This window comes from Calonectris borealis, chromosome 10 (assembly GCF_964195595.1).
Source record: "Calonectris borealis chromosome 10, bCalBor7.hap1.2, whole genome shotgun sequence".
In the NCBI taxonomy this organism is placed as follows: domain Eukaryota; kingdom Metazoa; phylum Chordata; class Aves; order Procellariiformes; family Procellariidae; genus Calonectris; species Calonectris borealis.
The window spans coordinates 18,223,391-18,247,428 of NC_134321.1; the positions used below are offsets into that span (position 1 = coordinate 18,223,391).

At 41.5% G+C, this 24,038-nt stretch overlaps 2 protein-coding genes across 3 annotated transcripts in view; both read right to left on the reverse strand.

Annotated features, from left to right (window-relative positions):
• The window catches only part of STIMATE (STIM activating enhancer), a 37,745-nt gene extending 32,571 nt beyond the window's left edge, over nucleotides 1-5,174 (reverse strand). For both annotated transcript variants that reach the window (XM_075159223.1, XM_075159222.1), the window contains exon 1: nucleotides 4,941-5,174. In XM_075159223.1, coding sequence (XP_075015324.1) covers nucleotides 4,941-5,112 — 172 coding nt within the window. In that variant the 5' untranslated portion in view covers nucleotides 5,113-5,174. The remainder of the gene's footprint in view (nucleotides 1-4,940) is intronic.
• Nucleotides 5,175-7,647: 2,473 nt separating this feature from the next.
• Nucleotides 7,648-24,038, reverse strand: part of SFMBT1 (Scm like with four mbt domains 1) — an 82,908-nt gene continuing 66,517 nt past the window's right edge. The window contains exons 13-21 of the mRNA XM_075159227.1: nucleotides 23,115-23,157; nucleotides 21,743-21,807; nucleotides 20,129-20,268; nucleotides 17,980-18,089; nucleotides 16,123-16,298; nucleotides 15,178-15,356; nucleotides 14,745-14,990; nucleotides 14,107-14,235; nucleotides 7,648-13,230 (exon numbers count right to left, since the gene is read on the reverse strand). Of these exons, the coding sequence (XP_075015328.1) occupies nucleotides 13,090-13,230; nucleotides 14,107-14,235; nucleotides 14,745-14,990; nucleotides 15,178-15,356; nucleotides 16,123-16,298; nucleotides 17,980-18,089; nucleotides 20,129-20,268; nucleotides 21,743-21,807; nucleotides 23,115-23,157 (1,229 nt within the window). The 3' untranslated portion in view covers nucleotides 7,648-13,089. The remainder of the gene's footprint in view (nucleotides 13,231-14,106; nucleotides 14,236-14,744; nucleotides 14,991-15,177; nucleotides 15,357-16,122; nucleotides 16,299-17,979; nucleotides 18,090-20,128; nucleotides 20,269-21,742; nucleotides 21,808-23,114; nucleotides 23,158-24,038) is intronic.

Here is a 24,038-nt window from a genome sequence, read left to right on the forward strand (position 1 = left end):
TTTTTTTAGCTGTGACCCTCTACAGCAAACCCACCTACTCACTTATTCACTACACCTGTACCCAATCATTTCACATTTGTTAACACAGAAGCTTTTACCTTCCTCAATGTGAGTACAGACACAAGCTGTAATAAAGCCGTAAAAAGTAACAGTCCCACATACTTTTGACTCCTTAACAACATATTTATATTTTCCCCCACAGATGGGCACAAACCTTTTACCTGCAGAGGACCAAATGACTCTTTATTTCAATAATTCATCAATATGACTCACATCTGATTTCTCAGCCATTCCCAAGTATCCCAAAACAAACACAGCTGTGCTCTGATAAGGTATCAATCTTCAAACAAGGTTGATAAATAAAGTACATATTCAAGATGAAGTACTTGAAACAGTTTATGTCAGACAAGGTAAAGGGATGGGCAATGGGTTTTTCCCCCGTACCTTTCTGCAGGTTTGGCTAATAAAAATTGTATTATTTACAACTATGTCTACATCGTACACGTGTGGGAATATTGTGCTAACACCACTCTCTAATCATTCATTACCAGTAAAAGCCTAACTAGAGAACGCTCAGAAGGTGCTCGGGGCTACTGAAAAAACACATCATATTACACAAAAATATTTAAAATCAGCTTTGTAGCATCAGTAATAAAAAACAACTATTGCACCAAAAAAAAAAAGCTAAGAAGCAAACTCATAATTTTAAATCAAGACTTCCATGAAAAAAGATACAAGCATTATAACGGCAACCTTTGAAAAAACATTGTCTTTGGCTTACTGACCTGGAGCATAAACATACATCTCCTCCATCAAGAGAAACCCATTAAGACTTCCTGTTATGAAGTGGCTTGGCTTAAATAAACTAGGGTGGAAAATAATGCACACTTAAGCAGGAGGGACAAGAGCAAAATTAAGCAACAGACTTCAAAAAGAGCAGGCTAACAGACTTGAGAATTAGCGGACAGAATCCAAAAGGGCCGCCAGTCCAAGCAGATTTGCCAAAAAGAGGTAGTTTTTGATCAATTAGTTTGCTTTGATAGGGAGTTAGAGCCTGTGGTTAGGAGAGAAGCAACAGAAGTCATCTAGCCCGACTTCAGTACGACGTTCGATGTACTAGAACATCTGAAGTGTCTGGGTGAAACTGTTTCCATGTGCCTCTTGCAGCAGAGAGCTGAACTCAGAGCAGTTAAGATTAATTCACAGTGATCAAACACACTAGTAGGTTCCAATAGTATTAAGTATATTCACTGCCGATTCAGACAACAGAAGAGGACGTCTCTTCTCTAGCTTGTGAACAGCGCTTTACATGAAGAGCAGGAGGACAGGATTTGGTGGGGGGCCTTGAACAACTTATAGCAATAAAAACAAATGCAAACTTCTACTCTTTGGTTAAGGGGGCTAGGGAGTCTCCTGTATAAGCCCAGGATAGATGATTAGCTAAACTATCTTCCATGAGAAAAAGATAAGGGGTTTACGAAAGGTTGTATATTTGAATCTGAAGATAATAGACGAAGGCAATCCTTTAAACTGTGAGGTAATTCAGTAAGTTAAACTGTTCTTTATTCCTTGTGTGACAGAACAAAGAGGCAAGAGCTACAAAGAAAAGGAAACTTCAGATTTAATTTCAAATTATCATTTCATCAGCTCAAAGTGAGAAATTCTCTGCCCCTGTCACTTCTTTGTTGCGTGAATTTAGTAGTGAGGGGACACACAAGGTAGGCTGATAATATGATTGGGGTAAAAACTTTCCTTGAAGTATTAGAAAATAGTCGCAGCAATGCAGTTTCCACACTCCCCCTGTCAGAGAGTCACCCCATCTTCAACAAATTACAAACCTGACACTTAACTACATTTTAGCCCTTAAAAGATGAAGTTTAACTGATGTCATTGGCAGGTCAGTTGATAGCATAACTTTACAGCAGTTGGATAGGTGCACACACAAGAAAGTGGCAAACTGCAGTGTCAGATCTTGAACAATTTTGCTTTAACAATACTCCTTCAGTCATTTATAGATGAACATCTACTAATGAGGCACAGAAAACGTCCTCCTCCTCCAGCTAGTTACTACAACCAGAAAAAAAAAAAATTCTTTGTTCCACTGAACACAAGCATGGTAAGATTCATCTAGAAAAAGGCAAGTCTGGGTCATCCTTTGATTTAGTCACTTAAAAAAAATTCTTATTCTTTATATGTCAAATCAAATATTTTTCAAAGGAACACAGCCTCTGTGCATAAAGAGCAATTGTACAATGTATGTCCGTTGCTGTTACTTTCATTTCTTTTTCTACAGAGGGTTCTGCACCATTAATCACAACCAAAGTATTAGAGTAGCTCCTTCTAGGGTTCCCTTTCAAAAAAAAAAAAAAAAAAAAGGCAAGTGATCTGCCCTTTCTAAGTTAAATTTAAATACTAGCCAGTCATGTGTCCTCTGACTTTTTATGGAGGAGAGCTGGAGAAGCGATACAGCCACATACCGAGAATTAATGCTGTTCAAAGGGGAGGCCCACCTCTGACCTGACAGCAGTGCCACTTCTCTAGCAGTCCCTGCCTACGCCACTTCTTTCTTCCTCAGCGCTACTCCCGTTGTGCCGGACAGCTAGAGGACCAGAGCAAGGAAATACTCCAGCTTAAAAATAACCACGTCTCCCTGTGTATTTTTCTTGCTGTATCAGTTCTGTGATCCAGCTCCACAACTTGTGTCATCCCTTCTGTCACAGCAGCTCAGGGACAGGGACAACCATGTATGTGCCGAGGCGACTGCTGAGGGGAGGTCATGCTCTCCCTCCCGTTCTCAGCCACAAATTCCTGCTTCTCTGTCACATCAGACCTGTCACGTGGATCACAAGAAGTCCTCCTTGTTGAGGTAACTTCTAAAGGTTTTGGAACAACATACCGGATGTTTTGCATATGATATAAAAGGATAGAAACATTCAGACAGAACTAGCAGACAGAACAGAACCATCCCTTCCAGCATAGCACAGCACTTAACCGAGAAACTGCTCTTTTACCAGTGTAACCAGTCCACGCAGCAGGGCCAGCTTCTCTGCCTGCTAGGCGAGAAGCCCAAAATGAAGTGGAAGAGAAGGTGGCTATCAAAACTGGGACAAACATACCTATCCTTCCATTTTCAAATGTAAGCACTTGTAAGCATGACAAGTTGCTACTTTTTTGCTCTAATCTGCTTTGGAAACGGATTCCTTTTCTCACCAGTACCACTGCAAGGTCTGGCTACCTTCCTTTCACTCCCTTCTTCCACAATTGCAAACACTTCATTGATAATCTCCTTCTAATAGTTCATGGTTTAAAAATATCTGACCAAAGTTAGATAACAACTAGGCTTTTATTTTCCTAGTCCATACTTCTTGTATTCACTTTTTCTTATCTTTACTAAGCATTCCAGTGTTACTGTAAAATGCATAAAGTAATACCATTTCCAGAAAAAAAGATACCATCCTGACAAATAACGTGTAGTTCTTCATCTTTTGATGCACAATCCATAAGAATTATCTATTTGTATCTCTTAATCCAAAAACAACAATGTGTACACATCATCTTCTTAAAGAGAGGTACTTCTGTTTGGAAACTGCTAAAACCCCTAATTATGAGGATGCTCCGACTGACCCAATGTTACACCAGTGACTACTGTTGTCATTCAGTAACGTAATGATGACTGCTACATACATTGCTTTTGTAAGAGCAATGCAATTGTCAACCATGACTGAAACACTAAAGTATGCAAATATAGCGCATTAGCAAACTTTTGACTTAATCGCAATAGTATGATGCTAGCATGAAAGGGTATCAATTCAATTCTAATGTAAACAGGATCTTGGTCTTTAGATCAGTCAAACTGTAAAATACTTGTAGCTGATGTTCCCTTTTCCCTCCCCCAGGTTTTGTTAACAGCAACTTCATGGTCAGCTGAGTAATGGCACTGGGCTTGTTTTTCACTCCTCAACCAAAAGGATGCTAACTACAGCATGGGATAGAGAGAAAAATCTACCAGAACTGTTCCACGTTGTGGCAATTCCCTCAGAGCAGGCAGGGTTGGAGTCACTACGGCCCCCAGCCTTTCTTGCCTTTCCACCAGACTCAAATGAGCAGCGTAACAAGTTACTGCTCATCAGCGGAGCTGCTGCAGACAGCCACGAGTTCACCGTCTGCTCCAACTCCAAGGTATAGCACATACTCTAAGCAAGCGCAGCACAGTGTGTTGTGATTTAAAGAAGCGTGTCTTACTTTACTGTTGATGATATGACAAGGTACACCTGCAGTAAAACTGACACAGCCTAACCCTTTTCTTTTGTATATTCTGAACCCGAGTGATTCCGCACACAACACCACATCTTGATGGTTGTATTCAAAGCAGAATACATGCCCACCCCCAGAGTGATAAATTGTATCAGCATGGGTGCAAATATTAGGAAAGCAAATTTCAGAAAGTGCATTTGCTTGGAGTACTTGAAACACAGGAACAATGCTGTTCATCTTAAACATCTGCCTCCGCTGCCCATCAGCCGTTCCCTCAGGACTGGTGCTAACGCCCCACTCCAGCCCTGCAGGGGCACAGGCCCCCGAGGGGTGCGGGGAACAGCGGAGAGCCCTCCCCGGGCTGCCGGGCCGTGTCCCGCAGCCTGACCTCACGGCCCCGCTCCAGCTAACCTGGCGTCAGCAAAGCCCCGGCCGCAGCCGCACTCTCTGCGACCGCGGCGGCCCTTCACGGCCCGGCCCGGAGCCCGGACAGCACGGCGCTCCTGCCGGGACGGCCTCGGGACACAGCAGCGAGGTCGCGGCACCACGAACCAAGCCCGAGCCCCCCGAGGAGGACGGGACCCGTCCGGCCCCGGCACGCCCCCGCCCGCTCACCGCCCGCCGCTGCCAGGCCGCCCGGAGCCGGCGAGGCCCGGAGGCCGCGGCCCGCCCCCGCCGCCACTCACGCATGAGGGTGCTGAAGGCCACGACGCCCAGCAGCCCCTGCAGGAAGATGCCGAAGGTGTCCATGAGGGCCCCGTTCTCGCAGCCGCGGTCTCCCGGCCCCGCCGCCGCCCCGCCCGGCTGCGGGGGGCTGTCGGTGAGGCCGAGGCTGCCGTTGGGCGGCGGTGCCCCCATGGCGAGGCCCGGCCAGCGCCCGCCTCAGCGGCGCATGGCGGCGGCGACGTCGCGACCGGCGGGCGAGGCCGCGCCCCCCGCCCCGCTTCCTGCGCCGCACCGCCCACCCCGCGCGTCACCAGCCGCGCCGCTCTCCCATTGGCCGAGCCCCGGCTCCGGCGAAGCCGCCCGCTCCGCCCCCGCCCTGAGCCGAGTCCGCCTGCGCCGGGGGAGCGGGGCCGCGGCCGGCGGGCCGGGTCAGCCCGCGCCTGGGGCTGAGGGCTGGCATGGGCCGGAGGAGCAGGGGAGGCGTCCGGCCATCCTCTGCGGCCGGCTGCCCCTCAAGGGGGAACCAACACAACCCCAAACCGAACACTCCGTCCGGCAGTGCCACCAGAGGAGGGTTCCTTCCCCCCGCGCACCTCTGCGGGAGGAGAGGGCGGAGAGCTGCCGCGGGCTCCAGCCAGAACAGCGGGTCAGGCGCAGTAACGCTCCCCAGGCCTTCCCGTTGCCGTGGGGCAAGAGCCGGCAGCCAGCCAGGCAGCTGCTAAGGCGCCTGGGCTTCGCTCACCAGTGTCTAGTTCTTGGGGCGGCCGCAAAACGCCATTTGGCTGCACCATCCAAAGGGTTTCCACGTCGCGCTGGAGCCCCGGCAGAGGAAACCCCGGGTCAGAACCGCACCCACCCAAGGGCTTGCTTACCCACCAGCTACAGCTCAGACCCACAGGTCAGGCAAGTTTGACATCAAACTAGAAAGAAAAAATTATGACCTGTATTCTTTAGCAAAAATGCTTGTTCTTTTAAAAGGACAACCAACGGCACAATGGATAAAACATAACACGTCAGCACTGTCATTTAGAAAATGCACCTGTTGACCCCTGAGCCTGACCGATCCCATCACACCATGCCCTCTTAATCACAAGCAGAACTGCACTCAAGTTCGGGTTCTCGGTTTTAGTGCGGGATCAGCCTAGGTCACATTGCATTGTAGTTTTTTCTTACACTGTTTCTTGCATTCCTTTAAATAATTAAAATCCCAGTCTAAATATGAATTCACTGATAAGTACGACCCAGAAAGTACATCATGTTTAAGTCTATCAGAAAACTAAGCAGAGCACATGAAGCAATAGTTGTTCAAATAATGACATTTGTTGCATCTATCTTACAGACCCACCTACGTGATTGTCCTTCCTGGCAGGCGATGCCAACAGCACTGGCACACAGCAGTGATTTCTCTGGTATTTTAGGCTGTGCCATAAAAGTCTGGAAGTTGCAGCTAGAAAGAGAAATGCTCTCAATTCTCTGACTTACAGAGCACACGGCCAGAATGCACTGCCCAGTGCCTCTGCACCCCAAGTCAACGCTCCTCTGCTTTGAGCTGCATCAAAAGCAAGAGTTCAGGAATGCAAATAGAGTTATCTAAAAGAAAGGAGGACCAAAGTTCTCCCCCTTGCACGCAGGGATCACGGTCATCAAGCACCACACCTCAAACGTGGGCCTGACCTATTTACTTGTGACCGAGGAGCGGTTTTTAAGCTTTCACAGCTGCTGCTGAACGTTAGATTTCCACACGCATACCTGTGGACACTTATACTGGTTAAAGATTTACCTAATGCTTTTTACACACAATATATATGAACGTGGAAACATAAGGGCTTATGCCTTGTGTTACTCCATATTCCCTGCTTTAAAAGAGATCATTCCCCAAAAATACCTCTTCAAGGGTTCTCAGCTCCTCATGACTCCTCTAAGCCCTTCTGAAACCTGTGGCAGACAACGCACTGCCTCCTGGTATGTGCTATTCATAAGCCTTCAGATTTCTCTCAAGTAGACAGTGCTCTGTGAAGGCAAGTGAAAGATTTACCTTAAATCCTAAATATTTATAGATGTTTAAAGACAGTAAAAAGCAAATCAGTTTCACCCCACTCCTATGCGTTTTCTGCACCCGGTATAAAATCAGCTCAAGACAACTGAAGCGCAGCCAAGAAACAAGTGCTAAGGAGCACACGAGTACAATCTGTTGGAATGCCAAGTAAGGAAACAAGAACTTTGCAAGGCTGACCTGTTTCTGAAACATCCTGTGCACCTTCATGTTATTCAGAGAAAGCAAAGCCAGCACTTTTAAAAATTTCAACTTGACGGGAGAGTGTAAACCTTTACATAACCATCCAGAAGGAGCAGCAGCATTTGCAAGGTTTGCTTTGAACAGTACCAAGCAGCTCCTTATGTTCAAAGAAAGCAGTAAAAGAAAATTACCCTGATTCGTAGGTTCTGTCCTCAGCTCCTGTATATTAGCCTCAGCATCCTGTGAAACACAAAATCTGTTACCTTAGAAGACGGCTTAGAGAAATAGGATTCCTGCATTTGAGGGAACTGTATACAACCCAATCAAGCTCTTAACATGAAGCTCATGCAAGTGGTATTTATGTGGTCTGCATTTACCTTTTATGCAAGTAATGGAACATGCTACACAGTTTTACCCCCACTTTTGCAAGACAGAAGATTGCTCATGGTAAGCAGCAGTATTTATCATTATATTAACACCAAAGCCATCAGTAACAGTTTAAGCATCTTTTTTAATTTTCTTACAACCACTTAAAACTGTCATATACCACAAACTTATGTACACTATTTACAGACAAAACAAGCAAAATATCCATCCAAAATATTTTTTAAAAAATCCTCTGATTAAATTGTTACACCTGCTCAAACAATGGTGGGACTTAATAGGCATATTTTCTTGTGCATGTTTCTCTTCCATGTAGTACTTCAGTCTCACTGCATATATATATTTTTTTAAAAGTTAAAGAAAGATAAAACAACAAGCAGAAGGGACACAACACAATATGCATTTAAATCTTTGTTTAAGAACAAGCAGCTAATTAAAAAAGGCAAAATACAGGAAAAGTGCATCAGTTCCAATGAGTTAGTATAAGAAAGAGGCCCACAGGTGGAGAGCAGGTACCCTTTAGGGCAGAGTCTCCTAGAAGACCTCTGATTGTCTACAAAGATTGATTAAAATTTATTTTAAACAGAAAAAAAAAAAAAAAAAAAAGAGGAGAGGAGAAACATGACACCTCCAGAATTTTTTTTTCCACGAGGTTTCTTGGAAACTGGTGCTCAACAACTTCCAGACTGGGCAAGAATTCATTGGTGCCCGGACCTCATTGTTCATTCACACAACTTGAGTGAGCCGTCCCCGTGTCTCAAGCAGAAGGCCTGTTCCTCTTGAACTGTGCAAGGCTAGAGGACTTCCACAGGCTCTGTACCCATGTTTGTGCTAAGTCAGTTAGACCTACTGCCTCTGAATTTTGTCAGCGCAAGACCTGCTCGCTTCCATGGCTTAAAGCTAAGCCAAACACTGCTGGCTTTGCACCTAACAGAATAACTTCGTCTTCTCATCAAAAAGTCCGTTCGTATGTCTGGTGCGTTTCAGCACAACAGATGCGACGCTGAGGAAGCTAGAAATGACCATGAAGTCAAAGTGTCACTAACCTTAACTCATTTTTGCTATATTTCATACAGATTTTTTTGATTTTTTTTTTTTCCCCAGAAAAACACATAACAATAGAAGAGGCTTGTTGTATCTGGTGTTCCCAAGTCCCATTCTAATCCTTCACCCAAAAGGCTGCCTTTGAAAACAAGGCTACATGCATGTTTGGGGAAGGTTGGCAGCACTCCGAAATGTGCGTTCAGAACACAATCCCTTTAAAACGGAGCCTTCAGCCAACATCTGAAGTCTCCTGACAGAGCCTATGTCTTTGTGCTTAGTTACTTTTAGGTAATTTGAGCTCACAGTAGGAGTAACCAGTCTGCCTCTATGTGACAGGATTGGTTAAGGAGTAGCTTTGTATAGGATCATTGTATTTTTGGCTTTCTGGTAAGGCTACTTCATCTAGTAACTTCTCCTCTAACAACAGATTTGGTCCAAAGGTATCCAGTCTCCAATTTGAGCTTTGTAGTTTTGAAGTCTATTCCATTACATTCAAAAATCTCGCAAGCCACTTTGCCTTTTGCTAACGACATACCAAGTCTTTGTACTTTATACAGAAGAGTGGAGTGCTCAGTCCAATCAACTGTAAATATATTTACACTTTTGTGGACCTAGCAGCTACATACTCCTTCCCTCCTTTAAAGCATCATTGGAATCAAGAATAAACACTAGCAAATCCTAAAACAACAACAAAATACTGCTGAAAGTTGTGACAAGACAAAGTAATCTTAACAACCACTCCCGAACTCTGTATGTACTGTTTCCATTAATCCCAGGAGAGACTGCAAACGCTCCTGGAGTTCTATACAACACACAAATGAATCTGCCTTTTATTTCATTCCTCAAAGAGCAACTTTCATGAATGTTTAGCGTTAAAAAAAAGTAGTCTTCATTCACCAAGATCAGTGCTGTCTGCACCTCTCCTCTTCTGAAAGGATTGCTTTCAGTTTAGGATGGACTGCAAGCTGCTCATGCTTTGGGGGATAATTCTACCACATTAACCTTCCTTGACATTTTTGGAGGTCAAATACTTCTCTATTATGGACTCCTTGTGTTGGTGCAGAAAGCACACTACAGTAACTCAACAAAATCTTTCTGCCTAACAAGGCTAAGCTTAGCACAGTATGATGGTATATATATGGTGCCATATGGAGGCACCACCATGTTTCTAAAGCTACGATGTGCAAAACCAAGACTGTACAATGCATATGAAAATAAGACAAGCAAGAATACAAACCCTCAATGGGTCAGTCAAGGGACATCTCCTTTCACCATCCACATAAACAGTACACGAGGCCCAATGGAAGGCTCATTTTCCTGTACTGAAGACATTTGTGCAAGACACCACTGCCTTTCTCCTGGACTCCAGCTTTGTCATGAATGGATGTGGTAGAGGACAGCACAAATCCCTGAAGCCTAAATTACTGCAGTCCCAGCAACTCCCGCTGGTGAAACATCAGTATCACCCGAAGTCAAGATTGAGCCATCGGCTACCCAAAATCCAGTTTTGAAGAAACAGAGCAACTAAAGCAGCACGTGAGCTGATTTCAAGTCACGTTGGAATAAGATGGACAAATGTAAGTGCAGTTGTGTCATCTGCCACGTATAGAGAAAGAGGAACTTGAAACACAGTCAAGTAGAAACACCATCCATCAAGATAAAGCCCCAATTATCCCTTTTAAATCCAGCAATAAAAGAGTGCATTTTTTCCAGGAAACAGAGTGTACAGTACCCATATGCAGCATAAAAACATTTCACAAATAATGAAAACAACCTTTTGAAAATCTCAACAAAAATAGATCCCATTGGGACCAGACTGTCAGTGCCTCCCAAAACAAGGCAGAAAAATCCAGCCTATAAAACATGCCAAAGGTGACCAGTAAGTATCCACTAACCTCTGAAACTGCTGACTGCTTTATTTACTGAGAAAAAGTATGACATTTGTATTTAAAACCCTAGGCGCTGTTTTAACAGGTTCACTAAATTACCCTTTAAGCTCTGTTCTCTCCTGACAACTACTTAAAAAGACATCTATCTGTCCATGGGGAAAGGTGGAACCAACACCTCTTGGCTAGGCAGGTTAATTTTGCTGGGCATCAGAATTCTGGAAACCCTGAAGAATGACAAATATGATCCAAAAGCATCATCTTTCATCCCAGAAGTTCTCTGCTGGTCAAATTTCTCAAGACAAGACGCTGACAACAAAGCAGCAATGTTTCTTTCAAAAAATTTTTCAGGCCTAATGGCTAATCACTGAACTTGTCCTAAGGGAATGGAGTACAGGCGGATGACCTAAGCACAAAATGAAGAGCTAAAATGTCCGTTTATTGGCCATGTATCTGGTGTGAGGAAGAAGGAGCACTTTGATTTCAATTTAATTATGTTTCCAGACTCTGCTTCAACTTGGGAGAAAAAAATTGTCCCAGCTACACACTGCCCTCCCTCCCTCAAGAATACTCAGCTAGTAAACAGTCTGTCTAACATTTATGTTTTGATTCTGGAATGGAAAAAAAAAAATCTGATTTTAGCACTTCTGTAAATAGTTCAGCCTTGACTAGGCAGTTATTCTAAGGGGCAAAAGAAATAAACCCTAGTTATTTAGCTTTGTTTACTCTAAACAGTTTTCATTGGAGGTAGCTCCCCCTCACCACCTATGTGGCAGATACAGACACATAGATTGTGCCAACTCAGCTCTTAGTTTACAGGCAACCTCCTTGCTGAATCCTATAGCTCACAGCATCAGAATAACCGATCACATTAGGCCTAAGAGACGCTTGAATCAATCCATTTGTCCAGAGTAACCAGTGTTTATCAGAAACCAGCAAATGCATCCTTCCTAAACAAATTCCTGCAGTGAGCGCCTTCCTACCTCAAATGCCTTACTATCAGGGGCTTTCTGCAAAAATGTATTTGAATAGGAGATAAAGGACCAGGGCTGCACACATAAAGCTCCTGCCTGTGCTCCTCCAAATACTCTGAGAACAGGCAGAGTGAATGAATGCAAGCCATCTGAAACCCAATGCTTCTTTGATGCAGATCTTGAGCCTGATGCAAGTTTCCCACATCTTTAATGGAAAGTAAGGTAAGCCCTGTTACTTAAAGTGTAAAGTACAGGTATACAGCAAATGGCTGATTAGGTTTTGTTATCCTGGAAAATTAAAATCAGCAGTTCATCCTACTGTGGATCTACTGATGTAACTAGATGTCTCTCTGGTCCTTTTCTCTAAAAAAAGCACATAAACCCTTTCCCAACCTGCCACATTTTCATCAAGTCTGATCCTGAGCAGCTGTAAATAGTTAAAAATACAAAGTCATGCTCATAAGAGAGTCTCCAGTATGCAAAGACTGGCAGAGCTAAGTTGCAATCCTCTATTGATTGCAGTTTTCTTAGTTTATTCTCTAAAAAGATGTTCCAGTAGCAAAGCAAAAGTCTGCTGACAGGCTCTGTGTACATGGCCCAATTGTTTGCTATAAGAAAAAGGAAATAACTTCACACAATTTTTTTTAGGGGAAAAAAAAAAAGAAGAAGAAGAAGAAGAAATTTTATCTGAGAACCAAAATATAGAAAATGCAGAGGCACTTTCTCTTTCCTTCCTTTTTTCCTACAGCCTGTCTGTAAGAGAAGTGCAAAAAATAATTAAGTTTTCTGGCATCTGAGAAAAAGGTAACATCTAGGTTAAGCCTACACAGGTTTCAGCCAAAGCTTTGGAACAGAAGCTCTGTATGCTGATACTGGTTTTGTATCCTGACATGCCTACAGAAGAGAGACTGCTGTGCAGCTACAGACGATTTGTCCAGAAGAAGTAGTTCCCTCCCTTTTTAGTTCATCACTTCTACTGTTCAGGCTACAGAGGTAGTAAAAACAAAACGAAACAGAAGCCCAACAACGAAACAAAAAACCAAAATAAACAAAAAAAACCCAAAAGGAACCACACTCTTGGTATACTGTACATTCAGAACCCCGTGGCCATGTTGTTGTCCTAACAATGAACAAATTCATTAAAAAACTCAACATTAACACATGAATGTGCAAAAAGCACATTCCAAAGCCAGTGCTGTGGTAAAGCAAGTGTTCGTCCACAGAGAGGGAAGGGGATTCTGTGAATCATCAGGAACAGAGAAAGGTTATTTCTGGCAGCCTACATGCTAATGTAAACAGGATCCGTTTCTCCTTTTAAAGTTCCGTGCCAACAGAACTATTGAAATGTCATTTCCCACCAGAGGAGACTTTTCTGTAATAATTAAAAAATATATTTAAAAAAGGGAACCATAGAGCAAGAGACTATTGTGTTCCCGAGCTGGCAGCTGGTAGAGTAGCCCCTGTGTTTGCATTGGCATTTTGCTCCAGATGTTGTCTTCCTTTTGTCAAAGTGAAAAACTGAGGCTGACAGATGCTCTTAGGTCACCAGGGCCCCAGTTTAACTTCATTTGGCTTTCCTTGATAGAGAGAAAGGAGCATATTTTTGTAGTTGTGCTTCAAAGGTCCACTTCAACTTGGCTGCTCGTCAGTTAGCAAACTGCTGGTAAAAGGCAAGTTTGACCCTCTCAATGTGATGGCAAAGTTTAATAGCTGGCCCAAGTTTCAAGTCCATACACTCCTGAACGGTGGGCAGGGTCAGCAGCAGCAGTGCCTGGCCATCGATTTCCTGTCAGAAGACAAAAACTCCATAGTGACTTTGCATTTTTATTTTCCCTGCTCCTTCAGCTTTGGCTTGCTGTAATTTCAGATTCATGACCGTTTGTGAATTAGATGTTTCTTTTGTGCTACTCCAGGCAGCTTAAAAAAAAAAAAAAAAAATCTCTCTTTCTCAGAACAAGTTAACTCCTTTCTTAAAATGTCAGCTCAAATTCACTGGCTAAGAGACAGAACCTCATGAGATGCTATTTTTAAAAAATAAGCTAGTAACAGAAACCAAGAAAATCTAATGCAGAGAGTCACTTTACCTAACCTCTGCATCTTTCTTGAGAAACAGAGGTTCTGCAAGGAAAAGTACATCTTCTGGAACATCTATCATAAACCGTATTCTTCACCAGTTCCAGTACTACAGTTTTGATAGATGTTTTTTCATGGCAAGTTTTAACCAAGATGCAAGAACAATGTTAAGTTGACTCATGTTTGTACTCTAGTTGTCATATTTCAACACAAAAATGTTAACTTGTTGCGCAGCTGTACAACACTGTGATACCTGTAGTTAGTCTGCAGAATGGAAAACATTTATAATTTGGAAAAGTCAACACAAGTGGCAAAACTGTATCTCCCAGAAAACAGGCTCCTGCCTTCATGCTGCTTGGTTGTAGGCATTCTCTATTGGGATTCAGATGCCCCACAGACCAAAATGTCCTCCATTGAGTACTAAGAAACCGGAAAAATTCTGGTCATTCCCTTAACCCTCCTCTCCCAAACTGCAGAATGTTGTGCATGCGTTTGTTTCCTCAAAACCCTATTATAAAATTTAAAGGAGCTTCTTTTTGTGATTCATTAGAGTAACAGATTCAACATTTTAACAGACAGAGAATCATACCTGATCAAGGAAAATTCTTGCCAGTGGTGCACAGTCAGTGGACTTGAGGAATCGTACGACGTCAGCCACGCTCCATTCCAGAGGGTTACTGTCCAGCTGCAGCTTTTCAGCAACTTCCATCTTTATGTCCTAGACAAGCCACCCAGCACAAAAAGAATTCCCAAAACATTACATATGCAATCCCCTCTACTCCCCCACACTCAAACATTCAGCTGCCAAATAAAGCTTTAATGAGAGCTCAAATTGTAGAGGTTTCTTGGTTAGCAGAGATGTGCACAATGGCATTGTGCTCAGGGTGCAGGCTATAGCATTGTTATAGCCAGTAAGCAGGGATCTAAAATCAGGATTTGGTCAACACCACGTCACTGCTCAGGTTGAACCAAAAGGAGTGCTAACAGCTGGGAAATAGGAAGTTCACTGTTCTGCCTACAGCCTTCTGTTTAGTTTTTATTACAGTCCTGTAATGCACCTGCAATAGAAATCATGATTTTTAATTATTCTGTAGTGTCTTCACAATGCCCTTTATGGGCTAACAGAGTATTTTATGAGAACACGTGTATGATGGCTAATACTCCCAAGACATTCGTGCTTGCCCAACAGTGAGCAAGCCTAGAACACAAATCTACATTCGGAGTTACCTTTGGTGAAGGAGGTTTATTTTCATCATCAGAAAAGGAAAAAGTCCTGAGCTTCCTCTTCCGCTTGTCTCGGTCCTGAGCCAGGGAATGAGACAGTTCACTCTGTGTAGGAGAGGATGACAGTGATTTCTTCTCTGATACCTCTGATTCCTCAAGCAATTCGTCTTGGTGCTCTGAGGTACTATCCTCAGTCAGAGATTCTTCATCTACCTCGTCCTGGTCATCCTCCTCTTCTCCCCCACTGCCCTGAAGAGGTAGGAAAAAAAAAAAAGTGATGAAATAAAAAAATTTGAAAGTTTAGGACAAAAGCTACAATTGCCACCCATTTGTCAGCTATAACCTGAGGTTACAAGAAACTAACAGTCTGTTGTTTCAAATGTAGCTGATCGAAGATCACATACCGTGTCTATTAAAGTTGTTGGCAGTCTCATACCTGGGGAGATCCAGCTGGAGTGTTATCCACTGAAGTAGAAGAACGTTTTTTCTTATGAACAAAAAAATGTTTTCGTCTCTTCCGTCTTTTATTTGGTTTCTTCATGGCTACTTCCAGGTTACTGTGTCCACCTGGAGGCCTACCTATCCGCTTGTTTTTCCGCTTTCCATAATAGTGTGCTACCAGGACAGAAGAAAGGAGCACCGTGTTGAAATGCACCTTCAACGTCACTAGTTATGTTTGTCCATCATCAAGACTAGAAAATCTGTAGAAGGACATTTCCCAATAGAAACCCCAATTCTGCAAAACTTCAAAATGAGTACGTCTGTATTTTCCTCTTCAATTTGGTTTAAAGAAGAAGAGTTACTAATCAATTTTATTTGCCCTATAAAGATTTACTTTATCTCTGAGAACCCCCAAATGATCAGATTTTATACAAAAATCATCAGCCACAGACTTGGTCCAATTTAATGGCACTTTTTGTGATATTCTGTAGTTTTTAAACATGGCCTCAATGCCCTGTTTGTTCTCACAGTGTCAAACGGTTCAAGCTAGTTTAAGAAAACCCTAAAAACCCTAAAAGCTAAGAAAAGAGCTTGAAAGTGTTTTATTTTGTTCCACCACAAATTGGTAAAAGCAATTACAATGCCACTTAAATTACAGTATTAGAGTCAGTGCTTGTCCCAAAAGTTGTCTTAAGAAGATAAAGCTTTAAGCACGCAACAAAAAGTTAAGCCATGGTTCTACCCCTTAACATAGAATTAATTTTTCATCCTCTACACACTGGCACGTGGATATTTTGTAGGCCTGTGTATGTAGCGCTTGAGCTGCTCCTTGTGTAAGCAAAGCAATGTATTTTGGATTCCCTCTGGAGCCAAAGCCAAAAGAAAACCAAAATACAACACCCCAAGCCCCACCTCGGTTTGAGATCAGCAGCCTACTCACTGTACTTAGTCTTTGTCAGGACAGAGCAGTTCTCTGAGCACTTATCCAGCACCATCTGAGGGCCGAAGAGGTTTGGACAACATTCCAGCTTGATGCATGTTTTTCTACAGAAATCTGCCACCCGATCTGCCGTCCTCACAACTTCCACAGTTGCACGGTAGCTCTTCCCTTTGTATCTAGCATTGAAAATATGGTCATAATTCAGAAATCCTCCAATTATCAGCATAAAAGTACTTCATTGAGATGTGTACAAGAATATTGCTTTGAGATCAAACTCAGGGAAAACCTGAGCAATGAGGAACTTTATGGACTGACAACTCCAGGAAAAGGTAGTCCTGTCTCTTATGACAGATCCTCAAGCAAAGAAACAAAGTCAGCACCAGAGAGACAGCTGCAGTACTAAACACAGCAACACTGGCCTGCCAGCGACTATAAAATACCATCTGAGAGGACTATCCCAGAGTTTAGATGTTTTACTTTCTTTGTTCACAGATGGTTTGTTCTTTCTTTGTTTAAGAAGTGTCCACTGTGATGTAGACAACTGGTCCCCAAAACCAAGACGGAGTGCACCAATTCAGCTAATAAAGGTAACAGCAGACAGCTTCTAGCGAGCCATTCTATGCACATACTATGGCAAACGAACTACTGTTACATTTCCAATCAGCTTTCATCTAACTGCTCAACAATTTGTCAGGACAGTCACTTGCCATGACTCCACATATTGCTCCAGTTTGATTTAAATTAAGAAAAAATTTCTTTTTGTTCATCAGCCTTGCCATGACACTGACAGAACCGCACTGTGAAATATCTGCCAGAGTCATTCACCATTTCTGCTTTGTTCTCCCCACACAGGTGCTGCTGACATCTATTAGGGATGTCTCAGGCCTGCAAGTATCGAGTTAATGCGTTGAAAAAAAGAGCTATATCATCATAGTCCAGATATCCCTGGTGTCACTACGTGAGAAAAGAAAGCACAGAGCAACTTCAGTGAAACCAAACAAAAATTTTTTTCTGTATTCTTCAGCTACATCTTCTATTTACATTAACCTTTCATATGATCTTCCTATTGTCCAAATCCAGAGCAATCCGTCAATACATGGAAAGGTGTCTTTTCACATATGAAACCGATTCAACAAAAGAATTACTGACATGTTCAAAACTATGTAGAAAAGTGTTCTATGGCACATTGGGAAAATCTAATCTCTAGTACACAAACACAGTGACCTAATTAAAAGACCATCACTAGACTATAAAGGAATATCTGGATTTATCAAATATACGTGATCACTGCTTTTCTCCTAGCCACAAAATAACCTCGCAAAGAAGCTCCAACCCAAAAAACTCAGAAGGAAAACTAGGTAGTGCTTTAGGGAAGGCTGTTGTAGAAAGACTTGCATGCCAGGCCATTTCAGAGCACTGCTATAACTTAATTTCAGAGGAATTGTCTTCCACTGAGAAATTTGTGTGGAAATGCCATGCAAGTCTGAGAAGCTTCCTAAGCAGTACGTGCTTCTGCTTTAAAATACTGACAATTATCTTCAAGTGAATTAAATTATCTTAAACCTCACCTGCAGGTCTGCCAGTGTATATGCTATGTTGTACCAGCACACCATTCTTACTTCACCACTAGCTGCTTACATGCCAGTAGCAGAGTGCACCTGGCATACTAAGGAGCATTAAAATCAGATGCACTTCACCAGACATTCATAAAGAAGTTTATAAAGATTTGAAATTTTAATGGCTGTCAGCATCTTGATAAGCAATTTTTCCTTCTCTGAAATGTAAGAATTTAAAGCATAGACTGCACAGAACATTGCTCTTGGGATCAACTAAGTGGGAAACAGGAAAAGAATTTACTTGGCTTTTAGGGTCTCTCCATGCCCATGCCATGCAGCCTCTTCATCCAACTGCAGTTCTCGCAAGACACGGCTAGGTTTGTAAGCTGCATTGATCAATAAAGTGAGAACCTACAGTGAGGGAAGGAAAAAGAGAAAATAAGTTTAAGTTATTTGTCCAATAAATCTGTTTTAAAGTGCCAGGGTAGAATAGGAAATTACTTCCATTCATCCAAATTATCTAGCATCAAAGCACTCATTCACAGCAGGATGACAGATACCTCCCGATACTGCCAAAATGAAAACTGAGAGCAGTCAACACTTTGGGCCTTGCCAAACTTTCAGTATTTGTCTGCAGAGTCACGAGTGTATCTAGCAATTTCCAAGTCATTGCCCTTGAATTACACGTCACTAAATTAAACCCCGGGGCTGAATACCACACAACTTGCATAACCTTGGGTAAATCTGAGTGATTACCTCAGAGATTGTTTGACATGTGAAGATGTGCCAAAAAATGCTGCAGGATTTTGCTGCCTGCCAACCCACTACTTGCTACAAAATCATACCGTAAAATCTTAAGCTCTCCTCTGTTTTGCTTTCATGAACCATGATAAGGCCTGTACTATTGGTGTGGTTTAAGCCCAGCTGGCAACTAAGCATCACACAGCCGCTCGCTCACCCTCCCAGTGGGACGGGGGAGAGAATCGCAAGAGCAAAACTAAGAAAACTCGTGGGTTGAGATAAGAACAGTTTAACACTTGAAATAAAATAAAGTAGTAATAATAAAAATAATAATAATAATAAATTGTGAATAGCCTGAAGTTAGTGGGGGATAGTACAAAATGTGCATTCAAATTGTATTTCTTATTTTCAGTACGTGCTTATTCTGAATCATTCCCAAACTGGGTGCATCAGAACCTTGACATAACAAACTCTCAGCTTCAGTCCTACTAATGCAGCAGTCCAGAGGTCTATAGTTCAAAAGAAGAGTATTAAATATAATGCAAGTACCAAACTCACTCTAGGATTCATACATTGAGCAAGAGTCATAATTGAAACGAATACAACTAAGCATATTGGTTGAAGTTTTAGCAACACTCAGCATCTGTATGTCAGCAGGATTTGTGCATATTTTATGCTTTCAGGCAGTGAAGCAGGTTAAACCTTCAAGGTTAAATGAAGCTGCCACAGAACTTCACACTTGCTCTTTTGGAGTGCTTGCATCAGAGTACTGAAATTTGCAGAAAGGATGAGGTACTTTTCTGTATGCAAAAATGGAACTTTTCAATAACCAGCTTCACTCTTGTCCACCAGACTCCTGTTTTACAGCATGTCTGTCAGAAAGTCTTTCTTAAGGTCTCTCCCAGTTATGATACGTGGTAGGGAAGGTAAAAATTCCAGAGATGTTGAGCCAATTCCTGTATTTAAAGTGATCGTTTCATGAGAGCTCAAGTGTGCACATATAGTTATGTTTTGGGAAACTTTCAGCCTCTCAGGTCAGATAATAACCACCCCATGATCTTTTTGGAGATTTCGGAAAAATAATTATTGCATTAAAGTATCTGTAAATTTGCTGTGAAACATCTTCTGGAGAAGAGACTCTTTGGCATTAAAGAATGGTCTCTTCCTCCCTCTTCCCCTCCCTCAGTTACATTAGAAAGCAAAACCACAATTTCATCTGATCTTTGCAAATCATATCCAACTTATAAAACACAGAGAATTCTTTTAATTTTCCAATTATTGAAAATAGTTTGCCATTTCTACTAAGAAAATAAGAAAATCTGTATTTCCTCTGTTATAACATCAACAGTGCAAACTGTAAAGGAATTTTGGGATTATCTGAAGCTAAATTCTGTTAATTAAAATTGAAACATTTATTACAGCTATAAAAAGATACTACCTCTTTTGATTGTGGTAATTACAGGTTACTCTCTTTTAACCTAAAATAAAGTCTAGCAGTAGAAGGCTGCCTGTAACTCAGATAAATGAGGGGCTTTTGCTTTTTCCAGCCATTCATAAAACAGTCCATGATTTATACTTGATTTTATACAAAAAAACCTCTTTACTCATTATCAGCTTAATTTTATTAATTACCCATCTATAATTAGAGACATACTCTTGCATTTATGATATGCTCTTATATGCAGGAGCACTATGTACAACCACCTCACCTCTTTCAGAACAAGAACACAGTTCCCAGGTCCCACAGACTGAGGAAGCTCTGCAATCCTGCCTTTGTTAAGGTAAGGCCCTGAGAAGCACCGGTGGTTGAAGTAGATCTTTGGGCAGCAGTACTTTCCATTAATTACCACTGAGAAATGAGAAAGCAAAGATTTAAATCACATGCTACAACCTCCCCAGCAAAGAATGACTTCTTGCAATACGTAATATTTTGCTTGCTGTAGAAAAGGAGGGGGAAGTGTCTTGAATGACATGAATTTGGGGTAGTTTCAGTGCCACATTTGCAATGACAGCACTAGTTATTCGATGTTACCAAAATATTTTTCATACTTCACACGCACGCTTGCAAATTGTCAAACTACAGGAAATAAAGTTGGTCATTTATCAGAAAAGAAACATTTCTTCCTGGCTAGTCTGATGCTTCATGGTACTATCCCAGTGAGAACAGGCAAGAAGATGACAATCCCAACTTTTTGGTAGCAGAAGCACTTCCTACACAGCAATTATGGCTAAATTTTCCAGTCAATTTTCCATCTCTCCCCCAAACTTCTGCCACCAGAGAAGCTGGCAAAGTTATTCTCCACTGTTTATCCTAAACTGCAATATCACATTGCTTTGCATTTTTAAACTCTTTTCCCTCAATCAGCAAACAAAAGATGCAGCAACTGATGAAGTGACCTTTGATGAAGTGACATCAAGTTTTCTAAACCTATTTAATGGTTCAACGCTGCTCAAAATTGAAGTTATGTATAATACGTATTGCAAGATACTTGTGTATAAATACAAAATTGTTTTACCCTAGCAGTGTTGTAGTTTTTCTTGATTGAGCAACACTATCACTTAAAGGTCTTAAATTCAGTAGTTGGTAACTGGCAGATAAATAAATGAAGTCAAATTTACATTATGATTCTATTAAAAGCCAATTAAAATGCTAAGCAAGCATGAATCATTTCTATAAAGCTTGCATTTGGTGCAGCTTCAGATGTGCATTTCACTGTACAGAAAACAGCAGAGGAGGCATTTTGTTGCCAAACAGATAGATCTGTATGACTGTTTCACCAGCAGATGTACTTATTCATCATATTCATTCTTGCAACAGTTTAGAAAATTATTAGATTTCGCCATCTGGCACACAAAGCAGTTTACTGTTTGAATTGCTTTTGTTTATCATGATGATGAAGTTATCATAAAAAACAGACAAACCTGTTTCCCAAAGCTAGAATCTAACAACTCAAGAGCACAGATGCAGTGCGCCTGTTATGTTTCTCTCAACATTATTAAACATAACAGGTGACAATAAAAAATCATCTGCATAGGTCACAGTACACATTTGGCTCCACATATCCTCTGCTGAGGGGGATGTCCTGGTGTAAAAATCTAATTGCCAGGTTTAATGCACATATCAATTGCAGGTCACAAGTAATTGTATGGTTTTGTTTGTTTCATTCTTTTCTGAAGTTCAACAACTCATCAAGGGATGAAAACCTTCAAGCCCTTTCCTCCTCTACCCTCTCCTAACAGAAAACTGTTGAGCAGCTGAACAATGAGGCAGCTAAACTGTTACAGGATTTTGTCTTTGTTAGCCTGCCCTCTCTGATCAGTACCTGAGTCAGAAGAGTTCAGTTCCTGGTTCTTTAGTCCATCATGAACTGTCCTTGAAGACAAAATTCTGAAATGAAAAGAAGAAAATTGGGAAAGAAAGAAATTGGGAAAAGGGACAGATGGTAAGGACAGTCACCTCTCAGTTACTAAAATCCAACCATTAATTTTTTTTTCTCCAGGTCCAGCCTTATTAATCTGCTTTTCATACCTCCCCTGTTTCACAATAACAACATGCAAGGACTATCGAATTCAATTTGGAAAGGACTACTATACTGCTACAGCTAGCAGCAATCCTTCCTTGCTTGAAGTATACGGGCTACCATGCTGATAAACACACCACACAAAGCTACCGACAAGAGTTTACATTTTCTGCCGCCTTTTAACTTCATTTCACATTTCATGGCACAAGGCAGTGTACAGTCTGACCTTATGCATTTTGAAAAAGATGGATTTTAAATGAAATACAACCAAAATGACTCAAGTACACTGGTAAGGATTCCAACTACAAAACATGGAGGAACAGTCTGCTCAGTATTTCAGGAGCAATGAAAACATTGGCAGGACTACTGACAGATCTGGTATTTGTAAAGCTGTAAGAGTCAATAAAACCAACTGTCGGGCATTCTACTGAGCATTTTTGAGCAGGCTCACATGAAGGAGTTCCATATGAGTTTCATTCATGAAAGAGTTTATAGACGAATTGTAGATATTAGCAGAACTCTCCTTTTTGGCTAGTCTGGGCCAAATTTAATCTGGGAAGGAACTATTAGAAGTTCATCTACTAAATGAAAATACTCACACTAAAGCCAAATTTTCTGATCAGCTGTGCAAAATCACAGCTACATGTTAAGGCAGCCACATTTTCTAAGCATGTTTACATTACAGAAACTGTATTATTTGAGAAGGGAATACAACCAAAAGGGAATCCAGTAATTTTCCCTATTAATCACCATTAAAAAAAGGCTGAAGCACAAACTTATAAACACAGTCTTAAGATCAGGCTAGTTTTTCTTAATTGCACTCCAATATTCACAGATAATGGAATCTTTTAAAAATGAAAGATAACAATTTCAACCCCAGAACTTCAATGACTTGACCTATTCAATAATTCAGCTGAGTTGCACTAGCATTGTTGAAAAACAAATTCCATGCTTTAATCTCCTACTATAGCAGTGCAAGAGGTCTTTTTCAACATCAACAGGAACTGCCAGCATTAAGATAAATGGATTGTAGAATCTCTCAACCCTCAGTATAGCACTTATGTAAAGCTAAATCTCCTCAAGACAACATGATTTACCAATTAGAAAAAGGAAAAAAAAAAAAACCACAAAACAAACCCCCCAAAAAAATAAAAGCAAAAAACCTGGTACTTACTGTTTCTCTGGTTGAACTACTGCAATTTTTTTCTGCTTGTTTACTGAAAGGAAGAAGAAGAAAATAGAAACAGCAAAGTATGGGAGGCAAACAAATGAAACTTCTAGTACAATATATATACTTGACTCATTTCCTCCAAGTTATATGTCAAAAAGAATCTATATTCAAAGTCACTGCAATGTTAGATAGCTCATCCATTCGCACTATATACATGCTGGCCCATATAATTTGAAGTAACCCAAAAGGTTTACTTCAACTTTCACTAAAAATTCATTAAATCAGGCATGCATATCCCCAGTCTTCTACGAAATGTCACCTTTTGTGCGTCTTTCTTTGCATCATAGCCCCTAAACTACCTGTAATACCACCCAAAAAGGAATGATAGGCTTTCCTTGGGTGCTGAAACCTCACCAAAGGTTAGGTTCATAGGCCTAACTCACCACTCTACTGGCACAGGGAACTTCAACGCTGTTTAACGTTGAAATGGAATGAAATTAGCTGGTTAGAAACATATATAACTTAAGCCAATTGCTATGGAGGAAAACACGGTTGCAACTAAGAAAGTCAACTAGGTGATGGGTCCACTTGCTAACTCTGGCTTTCCCAACCAGGTAACAATATTAAACAAGGTAATGCAATATGTGCCTCTTCAGCAATTTCAGGCTTTGTCCCCAGACTTCTGGATCTTTTCTTAAAGCATCTTTTCTCTAATTAGGTTCCCCCCTACTCCTCTGTCCTTGGCAGTGCAGACATGTCTCAGATTTCTCTTGCTTTGACATGCAGTAAATGACAGCTCATTCCAATCTTACAATTTTATTATCTTACTTAATAAATTTTCAGGAAGTTCTTCAGTTTCTCCAACTCCCATTAAACTTTAATAAACAGAACTCACTAACCAGTTGAGAGAAGACACTATCTTATGCT